Source organism: Gymnoscopelus microlampas (genome assembly GCF_963454915.1).
Source record: "Gymnoscopelus microlampas genome assembly, chromosome: 3".
Lineage (NCBI taxonomy): Eukaryota > Metazoa > Chordata > Actinopteri > Myctophiformes > Myctophidae > Gymnoscopelus > Gymnoscopelus microlampas.
The window spans coordinates 10,269,022-10,281,726 of record NC_139940.1 but is presented as its reverse complement, the minus strand read 5'-3'; the positions used below and the strand labels follow the sequence as shown (position 1 = coordinate 10,281,726).

General features: G+C 44.8%; 1 protein-coding gene across 1 annotated transcript; it reads right to left on the bottom strand.

Annotated features, from left to right (window-relative positions):
* Nucleotides 1-3,046: 3,046 nt before the first annotated feature.
* Nucleotides 3,047-11,477, bottom strand: lmtk3 (lemur tyrosine kinase 3; the record flags this gene model as incomplete). The annotated part of the gene is made up of 6 exons (XM_084052190.1): nt 3,047-3,288; nt 5,426-5,510; nt 6,001-6,335; nt 6,752-6,888; nt 7,582-7,745; nt 8,319-11,477. The coding sequence occupies 6 exons, from the start codon at nt 11,475-11,477 to the stop codon at nt 3,062-3,064; spliced, it is 4,107 nt and encodes a 1,368-aa protein (XP_083908316.1). The 3' UTR covers nt 3,047-3,061.
* Between the last annotated feature and the right edge of the window lie 1,228 nt (nt 11,478-12,705).

Genomic DNA, 12,705 nt, shown 5'->3' with positions numbered 1-12,705 from the left:
CATTGTCTCATAGTGTAATGATTTTTCCTTTTTCTGCTTGCAACTTTCTTATTCTGGTGGAGTCTTATCCACATGTCAATATGAAAATATAATTTTGACAAAAAATGGCAGATCTACCAGCTCACAAAGCGTCAGAAGGCAGTACGTTGTGAGCTCGTATGTAGCTTTGATTTGAAGAGGCGAAAAAGGAGGAGACCAAGTATAGACCCTTGGGGGACCCCGTTCAATTAAGTACAATATATACGTAGGGTTTAAGTGGTTAAGTCGACCTTAAAGACACAATCCACCAGCCTAAGAGACTATTGAACACAAGCTGCCTTTTAAAGGTCTGGCTAAAGGTCAGGTGAGATGCCTCATGTCCTCATGTAATTTAGTTGCTTGTAGATTATTGGCTTGAATCTTGTCAATTAAATTCATGAAATGGAAGCATAAGACATGGCACTCAAAAGGTAATTTTACGCTTCTGATAATTCTATTCATTGGTCTTTTCTAAACTATTATACAGGTCTTGCTTTAGGCCCTACATCCAATGGTGAACTAAGACATAAACCTTGTCATAGGTATAGCTGCATGATTCTCTAGCACCCCAACCATACTGAGCCCCATTGTTGAACAAGGCTGTTTACTCTTTTGTCCAATCCTTACATCCAATTGGCATTTCTATAGAAACGTTCATAACGTGTGTTGTGGGTGTGTTTCATTTAAATGTAACCGTACCACTATGGACAGCTCCTGTACGGTTAACCTCTCGCAGAAACACATATGAAACACACCCACAATTAAAGTTATTACCTTAACCTGTGTTTACCTGTGAAAATGTCTGCTGTGAAATGGGTCCATTAAAATCCAAATTACGTTATGTGGCAGTGGCAGGAGGCTGGCATGGAACGGCAAATCACGGACTCTGCGAGGGGATGGTCAGAAAAACAAGGTGGTGGGCTTACAGTAGGCTTGTCTTTAAATATTTACCAATAATACTTTAAGAACAATTTGACCATACAACCTGGCCTTCATCGCAAGCATGGCAACAGCAGAGCAGCAAGATAGCAGTTGAGCAAGTTGTAAAAGCATCAGCAGAACAGACAGCGGTAAGCAGCTGCAAACAGCTAGCAAGTAATGAGCAATGCAACTTCCATTATGAAGTGAGTGTGTGATTGGTTGAGAATCGAAGCATGGAGCTGAGACCTACGGTCACCGACCAATTGTTGGCCAGCAGCAACTGCACTGAGTTTCCTGACTGAACTTGCTCTGAGCATGTGGGACTCCCTCTTAATGCCTAAACCTAAACTCAAAACCCTGACCGCCTGGGTGAAACACCTGGGAAAGACATCCTCCCCTGAGCATGTACCATGCAGGAGACGTGGTTGTCTACACCCTCCCACATGACCAATTGTAGGGGTTAACAGTCTGACAATGTGTGGGGGAAATTGGTAATTTAATCGACATGATTAATTTGTGTGGGGGAGAAAACAGATTGTGGGGAAAAAAGTTATGAGTGGAATACAGTGGCAAATAAGATGGTTGAATATCAAGAGTTTTCAGAAAGATTTTTCTTATTAAATGGAACACCTTGTACGTATACGTCAATACAATTTATTGTCATTAAACAGTTCAATAAGAGTTTCACAGTTTTTATGTTGACTTTATTTCCCCTTGTTTATACAGTATCCCTTTAAAACCATTCTTTAAACAATACAAGGTTTTAAACCAACGTTGAAACAGACTAAACAAAGGGATTATTGGACCTCGACTGTATGATTGGCTGCTAGTAGAAAATTAGATAAATTAACACATACATCAACAAATGGAGTTATTTACCAATGATAGGCTTCCACTTTTTTCATGCTAAGCTACATTAATCGTCATCAAACAAGGTAAAAGGAATGACAAAGACAGCTAAAAATTCATTGACATTAAAAAAAAGAATAAAACATTACATTAGAGGACATAGCTCCATACAGGATGGGATCATATCAACAAGTGAAATTATACAAAATACTTTTTAGCAATTAAGAAGTTTGGGAAAATATGATTTATTTGTCTTAAAGACCTTGAGAAGTTAAACCTAGATGCGTTTTGTCCCAAAACAATTCTGAGAGCTAAAATTAAGCGAACCAAAAATAAATAAATAATATTTACATAGCATGGAAATCGCTTTTAAATAAATAAATAATAGATAAATAATAGAAATAGCCTTTTGAAATTCAAAAGTATAACGTAACAAAGCTTGCTTCTTTTTTTTTTTTTTTTTTCGTGCAGTCTAAGAATACATCTAAACTTAAACAGCTCTAATGATATTGTATACACTTGTATTACGGTATTTGTACAAATGTTGAATGAGGATTCAAACACAGGAGTCAAGCATCTTCTGTCCCCAACGGCTGCCTACGAGAATAACTGACGGACTGCAATGAAAAACGTTTTCTTTTCTTTAACAAAGCGCTTAAGGCCGATTCATACTTTGTCACATGACGTCGGCGCGCACCGAAAATAGCAGACCTACAAGCTCACAACGGAGCTTGTAGGTCTGCTATTTTTGGGGACGCGACACCGCCGTGTAACAAAGTACGGCGGAGCATAAATTAGGCATTACATAGACAGATAGATGACCAAAGAAAGTGCACTCCCCGCACATATGGGGAAAAATACAACAGAACGAAGCCGGGAAAAAAATAGAGGGTAAGCTGGTACACAGTTAAGACTCCCATTGCATAGCCGTCAAATCTGTTTCAGATTTTACTAAGCTCCAGGCTCCTCCTCTCCTAGCATATACTGCATACTTCCTCCACAGAAGACTTTTGCCAAGCCCGAGGCTCTGAATAAACTTTCCTAAAACAAGTGGCACGGAGGAGCTCGGCAAACCCTTGACATACAAAATTTCCTGTCGCTGGTAAAACCTGGAATGTGCCCAGCTTCTAGAACGGGAGTCTTTCCTTTCCCAATCGTCTTGCCTATTCAATAAAAAAATAGCCTCTGAGAGAGTGGCTGGTGCCGTTCACTGACCAATCTCAGAGGGTGCGGCTCTAAAAGGTTCCCATGACGCAGCGCGGCGGCGGCACCATCACACCAGGTGGGGGTCATCGGCAGGGCTGACGGTGAAGCGCGATGATGTCACAGGGTTGGCCCCCACCGGTGACTTGGCTCCTACCAGTGACTTTGCTCCTACCGGTGACCTGGCTCCCACCGATGACCTGGCTCCTCCTACCGGTGGCCTGGCTCCCACCGGTGACCTGGCTTTGATCGGCAGGTCATCTTTTCTCCTGGAATCTTTGCCCTTGGTGTTCACCCCTGATGTAGATACAGGAGGAGTTGGTTTTATTCTACATATATATACTTAAAGGTATTTACAAGGTATTGCACAAGAGAATGGAGAGAGGGTATAGACTAGAGAGTATGCCGATAACACTTTCAAATCACAATCTGGACGTCAGATCATCACAGCTTGTGTTGTGCCTGTCAGAAGCAAAGCCTCGTTTATGCTTCTGCAAAAACAACACATTTTTCAGATTAGAGCTTACAGGCTGAGTCAACAAGGTGCCCCCACAGGAGCTGGTTTTAAGTTTCACAGTCAAACTACAATCAACTCCCACACAGCCACCATGTTGGAGGGGTGGTAAATACACAATACACAGATCTTTATGCCTAGTTGTTTTTTGCATGGCTAAAATAGTTCTGCTATTTTCCTTCGTCTTATGACGAAGTATAAATCGTGCTTTTTTTTAGACTGGCAGAAGGAAATGAGTGCTAAACTAAATCTAACTGAACCACTGTCAATTCATCTGCTATCCATCTATGTCACAGTACAAAACAGTCGCTAGTCTAGAGCAAGTGAAGACAGCTAAAAATAACATAAAGGAACATCTCATCTCCTTTCAGCCTTTGGAACGATGAGCTCTGAAGGCTAGCAGATCATGAAAGAGCCTAATTTTGGTGTTGGTGCATATCTGTAAATGTAAAAATAATAATAACATTTAAAAAAGCCCAGAGGGAAATCTCGAGACTAAAACTCTCATTATTCTGTGACATGAAGCGACCAGTGCGTGTGAGAGAGAGAGACTGGAAAGCTTCTGGAGACCAAATTAATACATACAAACAGAGCTTAGGCTTTGCATTGTTGAGGACAGGATTTGTGTCCCCACTCGTTTGTACGTGTCACAGTGTGAGGGAGGGGCAGGATAATTATAGCAGATTAATTCTGTCTGTATATAGTTGGATAAGTGGATGGGTGAAATGAGGCTTCTTCTTGGTTCCAGTGGGAGGTGATACTGTATCTGTCACCACTTGATGGGAGCTGTCGTTTTTCAGGCTAGGAACCCCTTGGCTGAGAGAGAGATGAAGAAGGGACCCCGACTACATACTATATCGTATAAAATTGTGTTGCAGATTAAACTTTTTATAGATAGCTTCATAGACTTGTTTGACAGCATCATCAGTGCTGAGTAAATTGATGTTTTTTTGGTTTGCTGATCTTTTCTATTAATATGTTTCATGTTAATGTGTATTTTCAGACCTTTAAAGGGATACTAGGGAGTTCAGAGGTAAATACACACCAGCAGTACTTTTCCCCGACCACCAGGGGGTGACACAGGAGGGACCTCCATAGAGAGGTTCTTTTGTAGGCATGGTGCCCGAAAACAGGTTGCTTTATTGGGATACAATATGCGGAAATTCCCGCCCTGCTGGTTCTCTGAATTTTTATTTTTAAATAGGCTCTTTCATGATAAATTGACCACATATATGAAGTTAAACAACTAAATTCTATCCACACGCTATCTTACAATTAAATTCTGTGCCTCAAAAACGAAGTTTGAGAGCGTTTTAAAACCGAAAGTAAACGTTCATACGGACACGGACGCGCACGGACGCGCACATGCGTGCGTTAATTTACGTCCCGGTAGTAAACATAGAACACATAAACATTAGGGAAAATACGGATTTCAGAAGGAGGACTGTGTTTCAATGCATATAAACACCCCAGCATCATTATATAGTGGCTGATAGAGGGGAAAAAATGCAAAATATATATATATATATATATATTTTAAATTTAGGCTTAATGTTCCCTACAATGCCTTTAACCACTTAAACACTCAAAGTAAACTGCTCTTTTTACCCTCTCTTTGACAAAAATAGCTGCGAGGCGTTGTGAGCTGCTATTATCTGCTATTTTTGGCTAATGTTCCCCTCATAATAGGGATTATAGGGTTCATGTGGTTAATGTAAAAATGTGAGTGTGTATGTGGGTTTTATAAATGTCTAACCAATGAAAAGTATTAACAAGCGCTTATGACTAAATAATAACTACTTAAAATATCTAATGAAAATATATTTTATTAGCACTATCTCTAGATGTATTTTTCTGCAGTTTTTGTTACAGTGAGTGGGACATAATGCTGATATCTGGTGTGTTTATGAACATACGTACCATGTGAGTCAAACTTGCTGATTTTGGCAGAGGCTGGAGCTGGGCTGGTGGGAGTTGAACTGCTCAGCTCAACGGTAGGAGTGTCCTGTTTCACGAAAAGAGAAAAACAAGAATTATATGATACTGACATGATACTGACATGATACTGACCATGATTTTGACATGATACTGACCATGATACTGACCATGATACTGACATGATACTGACTATGATTTTGACATGATACTGACCATGATGATACTGACATGATACTGGCATGATATTGAGAGGTAAAAACGCAATGTATCTGCTGCCCAAACAGGTTTTCCATTATAACTCAACAGCAAAAATTAGGGCACTCGGTCAGGGGACCAGCGTTCGAATCCCGGGTAGGACATAAAACTTGCAGTTTGCAGATTACTCCCACCAGCAAGAGGAAGAGATATATAGGCCCTTGATTTATAGTTATAGTCTGAGTGTAGATTCAGAATAATCAGACACTAAAGACTAGTTGTTCGGACATATTTGTACGCATTTGTTACGGGTAACATTTGATAATTTGAGCGGTTTTAGGAGAACATTTTGGGAGGAATACCTGATCGAACAGATAGACCGTGACGTCGTCAAAAAAGGACACGTTCCTCCCCCTGTCTTTCTCCCTGTCCAACGGCTCCTTGGGGGACTTCAGCAGACTCCGCAGGCCCACTCGCTTGTCCACGTCCGTTTCTGTCACCACGATCACCCTCCTCGAGCTCTCGTCCTCCTGCTCCTCTTCCTCGTCTTCGTCGACGTCGCTGCCCGGCGACAGGCCTCTCCTCCTTTTGAGCCGACCCCCGATGCCCCCGTCTCCGAAGCCTCCCTTGCCGCCGGTGGCGACGGGAAGTGTCAGAGTGAGGGGCGGCAGCGCCAGAGACAGACGGGCTAGTTTGGCTGTGAGTGGGAGACACGGATGATAAACTTTACAGCTCAACGCCAGGCTCCAGTCTGTGAGCAGCTGGATGTTGTTTGTAATTGTAAATTGTAGAATCAACTACATTTTTTAATTCTCTTTACTTTTTCATCTGTTTAAATCATTTTTCACTGTCTGTATAATACATCAAATTCATTATTATCACATTACAGTAAAGTAAAAATACCTCAAAATTGTAAAAAAAAAAAGTACAGTACTTGAGAAAATGTACTTAGTTACTTTACACCACTGAGCGCAGTGCTGGGAAGGGGAGCACTGCAGCATGTTTACCATAGAAATGCATGGCAAAAAGCCAAGGTGATGGCAGCAACAACACAAAAACTGCCAATAGTGCGGGCAGGGTAACAATGTTATGTACCAACTAACACTTAGGTACCTTTCATGGCCAGGTTTCCAGGGGGTTGAGGGATTGGAGCCTCTGGCTGCTCAGTCACAGTGGGCGGTTCAGGAGCAGTGTCCCCACGGTCACTGCCAGGCCAGGGACCGGAGGCAGGTTCACGTTCCTCTTGGCTACTGGGCAAAAAGGACAAATGGTTGACCACTACACAAATGTAAACAGGAATGTTCATTTGACTACCAATGTTCAAACTAGGGATGGGCTTTTTCGGACGATGAATGTGTTAAATCCAGTCTGAAAACTGCTGATGGTCACTTTGAAAAACAGAACAAGCGTGTAACAATTCTATTGTCTTGTATGAGTTCATCAGTTATACAGAATATTTTAATTGTTTATATCATTTATATGAGTCAATTAAAATCTTCAGTTAAACGGATAGTGACACGAACATTTTGTTTACTAGTTCAAACTAAATTTCTTTCTATCACTCCGCTTCTTGTCTTGGTAGGCCTACTTGTGACCACACACTGTATGATATCTGCCATCTAAGGCTGACTTAAATTTTCCAGCTGGCATAAATGTGGCAAAAACATTCATCATCAGCATATTGGGTTGTCTATTTGACTGACTTTTTTGGAAGGTTAAACGCAGTGCACTGTGAGCCGTGATCTGCTAATTTATGTATTTTTGTACATTTTCAAAAAAGGAATTTAATAATATAATAAACTTTGCTTATAATAACATGCCCAAAATAGGGGCGGCTGGTTGAAAGTGGTTAATGAAGCTTGTTTTATACGAGCACTCGTCAGTCGCTAGATATAAAGCCGTCAGTTAAATGACTAAAATAACATAAACGTCAGATTTCATACCTCTCATCGTCACTTTTGTCTTTCACACTGACTGGCTCTTCACTGGTGTCTGTGGGCTGGTCGCCCCAGGGCCTCAGAGTCACAGTGTCTTTGACTGTCGTTCCCCACAATGCATTGGTCTGAACATTCTCACTGAGGGAGAACTGCAACCTTTCCTCACACACCTAAAGAAAGAGAAGAATAAAAGAGAAAATGTATTGTTAAAAATCATTTACTGTAGGTCACATAAGGAGTACACATCTCACATTCACAGGGCTTATAATTAATCAACTTAAGACAAAGACCAAGATATGTCGGTATATATCATCGCTGTTGTTTTTCTTTTTTTTTAAATAAAGGCCCTATTTTGTCATACAACTTTGTTGTAAGAAAGTGTCATGCAAATGTAGTGAGAATAACCTATCTACAAGCTCACAACGCATCTCATGTGGAGCTTGTAGATCAGCTATTTTGGTTATTTCTGAATAACGTTTTGGATATGTGGAAATTTGGGAGCATTTGGAAAATAATCACCTATGTCCAAAATAGGGACACCAGGTTGGAAGTGGTTAAGTCTGTCTGTGGGTTTCATATGTAACCAATACATTTGAGACTAAATAATAACTACATTGGATCCATTCATTTTTTCAATTTCCTGAAAACGAATGGTTTCACAAGGTTTCCACCCGACAGCGACGATATAACTGAATAATTATGACTCTATAGACTGATTTAATCTGAAGCCAAGACACTCTTACCTGCATCATTAGTCCATTTTTAGTAGTCATCTTCGACAGAGACCCCTGATCACATCCTGGGCTCTGTGTGTCACACTTCTCCTCTTGAGGTGACAGCGTGTCCTGGTAATCCGGGATCATGTATGAAGTGGACTTTGTCTCCTTCTCAGAGCTGCCGTCAATGTCCTCCTTCAGGTCCACCCTCCTGCCTTCGGGACAAGGAGAGCCGCAGGTCGCCTCCTCGACCCTGTCGCCATCTCCTGCACCTCTTGGCTTCAGCTCAGGTGTCCTCTTCAGAGACTCCAGGAGCTCCAGGTTCTCCAGGAAGAGGTCATCCTCCCCGTCCCCGGATATGCAGCACAGCTTCTCGAGCTTCTCGAAATCCTCCAGGGGCTCTTCGTCCAGATCCTTCCACTCCGAGATCAACAGTTCTGGGAGGGAGTCGTGGGAACGTCGGATTAGAGGCGGGGTGGTCAGGGGCGTTTTGTGTGACAGGTTATTTTGGTCATCGTGACTCGCTAGGTGGTGCACAAGGTCGATCTCGCGTTCCAACGTTATATGCACAGGAGAAACGCTGAGGTTGGCTGAGATCCCTCGGCTTTGGGTCATGGCAGGTGGAGGAAGCTCTGAGGGGTCTGTGTCAGAAGTGTGGGAAATATATGGCTGTGCCTCTGCACTAGCAATAAAGTCTTCCAAATTCATGTGGCTAATAAACTCCTCTTCTACGACAGATGGCGGAGGACTAGGAAAAGAGTCATCAAAACTCTCCATCTTGTCATCTTGGACATCAAGGTCTATGCTGGGTGGAGGACTGGGGAAGTCTACAGAGCTAAAGTTGTCTAACTGTGCATAACACTGATCTGTTCCCTTTATTGACAATCCACTGTCGCCTGGGCGAGATAGGGCGTCTGTTGAAGGAGAAAGGTCCCTGTAATCCTCCCTTACATTCATAACACTCACACCTTCCTGGATCTCTTGCCCCACAAGTTGTGGACTCGTTATAATTCCTGAGTCCATTAACGGTGCAAAATCCTCCAAACTTAAAAGGTCTACTTGAGCAGCTTCAGGGATGCTAGTAGATCTATTTGAGCTTATATTCTCTAACGGGTGTGTAAAATAAATCTCTAAATTTGAGCCCTTTTCTTTTACATTTTCAACTGATGAATGTTCTTGGTGGTTCTGCGGCCACCTATTAAAGTTCTGATTCTCCTCCTCCTCCTCTGTAGAGTGGAGCTGGGCCTCACTGCTCCTGATCAGCTCTGTGTGTGGTTTCATTTGCTTCTTCCCAGGATCTGAGCTCTCTCGATCCGGGATTTCTACATTCTCGACTTCAATCTCTGAGACTCGACCTGTCAGACCACTGTCTTGTTCATCAACCTCTTCTAGATTCTCAATATTTTCCTCTTGCTGTATCTCCGGGGGTGGGACAGCTTGTAGGATATCAGAGTCGCCGGAATCCCACTTCGCTTCGACTCCGAGCTGGCCAACTTGCCCCTGGGTCTCGTCATTACTGGTTTCCTCACAGCCCCCTTGGACAGCCGGGTGAGGTTCACTCCCTGCCATTTCATCATTTTCCTCAGTTTCCCAGAACTCACGTCCCACAACAAGCCTCTCTCCCACCTCCCAGGCCTTGGTATTGAACCCTGAGAAGAGTTCGGAACCTAGTTCAGCATCTCGGTTCCTGTTCTCCGGAGAGGCCCACTGGTCGTTTTCGGCGGGCCACAAATGCAAGTCCCCTTGCTTGAAGCGATGGCAATCAAACTCTCCTTTCACCACTCCTCCTCCACAGCCTCCTCTCCTTTCCTCCTCTTCCCCCTCCTCCTCCTCCTCAAGAGCATTCCACAGATCTTTAGTTTTAAGCTCCAGACCCTCAGGTGGCCTCTCTTCCCTACTGCTGACAGAGTCCTTCTCCGTCGTCTCTGTCCTCAGCGTTTCTCTTTGAGGTGACTTCTCTCTCATGGCGTTACTCAGTTCCCCGGCTGCCAGCTGTTTCTCTGGCTCCATCTTGGCTCCAACCTTGTTGTCTTCACCGTCTTCTGGGTAGCGCAGGTTCCTCAAGCCCAGCTCATTGGCATCTGTCTGCTGAAGCTCTGAGCCTGGTCTGGCTCCTTCTATCTGTCTATCTGACCATCCGACAACCTCCTCCTCTGCCCAAAAAGAACACGTCACGCTGCTTGCTTTATCGTCCGCACACTTCCCGCTGTCGGGATCCAGTAATGCCGGGGGTCCATCGCTGAGGTTTTCATCAGTGGTTTGAATGGTGTAGAACCTAGACAATCTGGATTCACTGTTATCAAAGTGGGAGAGTGTCACCACTTCCCCACCATCAGTCTCGCTGCAGGGGGCATTGAGAGCAGGGAGATCTGAGAGATTATCCGCCTGTGTGTCTACTATGCATTCTTTGCTGTCGAGTCTCAATATGCACTCCTTTGACTCACTGACAGACACAGAATCAATCAGACTGTCAGTGATGCTCTTGGAATGTAGCTTCAAGTCTGTTATCTGCATGTGAGAGATGACGGCGTCTGTGTAATGGTTGTCTACCTGGGAGCCTTCGTTGTATGGGAGGCCTTTGAGGGGCTCATCCTCTGGATCTGAGTACAACTTGGTGATGATGTCAACACCGTCCTTGGCCTGGGACTCATGAGACAGAAGCCCTGGCTTGACTGGTCCCTTCCCATCTGCCTGCCCGCTATCATTCTGGAAAATGCCAGAATCTTCTCTCTGTGCAGGCTCTAGCCCTTTGCTCAAAATGTCTTTGTCATTACTAACAAGGGAGATATAATTTACAGTGGCATGCTGATATGGAATGCTGTTTTCTTCCAGTGTCTCAATGGTCACCCTCTTGTCTGGTTCAGCCTTGCTATCTGAAACCTTTGTGCTGTCTTTCAAAGGGCTCTTCTGTCCTGTCTCCACCTCCTCCTCTGCTTCAGTCTTTTCCTCTATGCCAGTCAGTGTCCCCCTGTCTCCTCCTCGCCCGCTGCCAGGCCTGGAGCCAGAGACTCCATCGCTGCCCCTCCGGTTCAGCCCCTCACCCTCCCAGTCACTGTCGGAGAAGTAAGCGGAGTCTCGGTGGGGTGTCTCGTTTCCCAGCGCCCTAAACCCTCCACTCCCCACTCCGCCTCCACTCCCCGTCCACGAGTCGCTCGGCGTAAGGCAGTCGGCTGAGCTGGAGGTCATAGGTGACAGGACGGAGTCGGGCGTGATAAGGTCGGAGGAGGGGTCCCAGTCAGGGGTGGTTGGGGTGACGGCAGGGGTGGATGCTCTTTTGGAAGCATGACAAACCTGCCTAGCCTCCCCCTCCACCTCCACACAGTTTTCAGTGTTATTTTGAATTGGGAAAATTCTTGAGCAATCCGAGTGACCTTCTATGTGGGTTTCAGGTTGTGTTGTGGGTGCATCCTGGTGTAAACTGGCATCGAACTCCCCCGACGTTTGAGCTCTTGCCCCGGTAGAGCTGCTAATATGCTGTTCATCTTTTACCATTTCACCATTCCCTGTCACAGCGGTCTTTTCACCACTGTCTTCTGTATCATCTGTGACATGACGTGATTTGTCCTCAAGCAGTAGCACAGTGCTGGGTTCCTCCACAGAGTCTGTAGACTCAATAAGAGACTGTGCTGAAACCTCTGTGTCTCCTCCCTCCTGTCCTCCTCTGGCAGGTAACGCTGGACCATCTAAGCACTCCTCTTCCTCATGCTCTCCCTCTTTCTCGCATGTGACAGCTTGCTTGAACAGAAGACCGTTTTGGGGCATAATCTCCGACAGCACAAACTCCCCAGATTGGCACTGGGAGTCTGAGTGCGGCTCAGTGTCGGGAGTGACTTCAGCCATCAAGGGATGGTTGTTTCCTTGGACATCCTGTTTGACCTCTTGTGTGTTTGATCCTATGTGAAGGACGGGGATCTCTGGTCTTATGGTGACCTTTATCTCACTCTTTTTGGCCCGCTTGGTTACTTGGGCATAGATGGCCTCCGTTTGTATGTCATCCTTGCCCTTGTTTGATGCTCTTATGGAGCTCTCTGACTGGAAGCTGATGGTCTGGGAGGATTCGGGGTCTATGCAAATGGACTCATACTCAGGTGACATGGGGGCGGGGGAGTGGGCAGACGACTGCACCTCCTCGGTCTTGGCGCTGGCAGCTTTCTGTCTGGATATGATTTCTGTCAGGAAGGTCTCAGCTGATTGGATCTCCTTCAGGAACTCCTCCCTGGTCATCTCTGTTCTCCGTGGCACCTTCTCCGCCTCCAGGTGTTCAGACTCCTGCCTCCCCATGGGGAGTTCGGACAGGAGGGAGCGGGACCTACGTATGCCCTTTGAGTAGGCCTCCTCCGCCTCGGTGTAGGAGGGAAGGCCAGGAGCACACGTGTAGGGCCGTAACCTTGATCCGGCCGGGTGGAGGTATTTC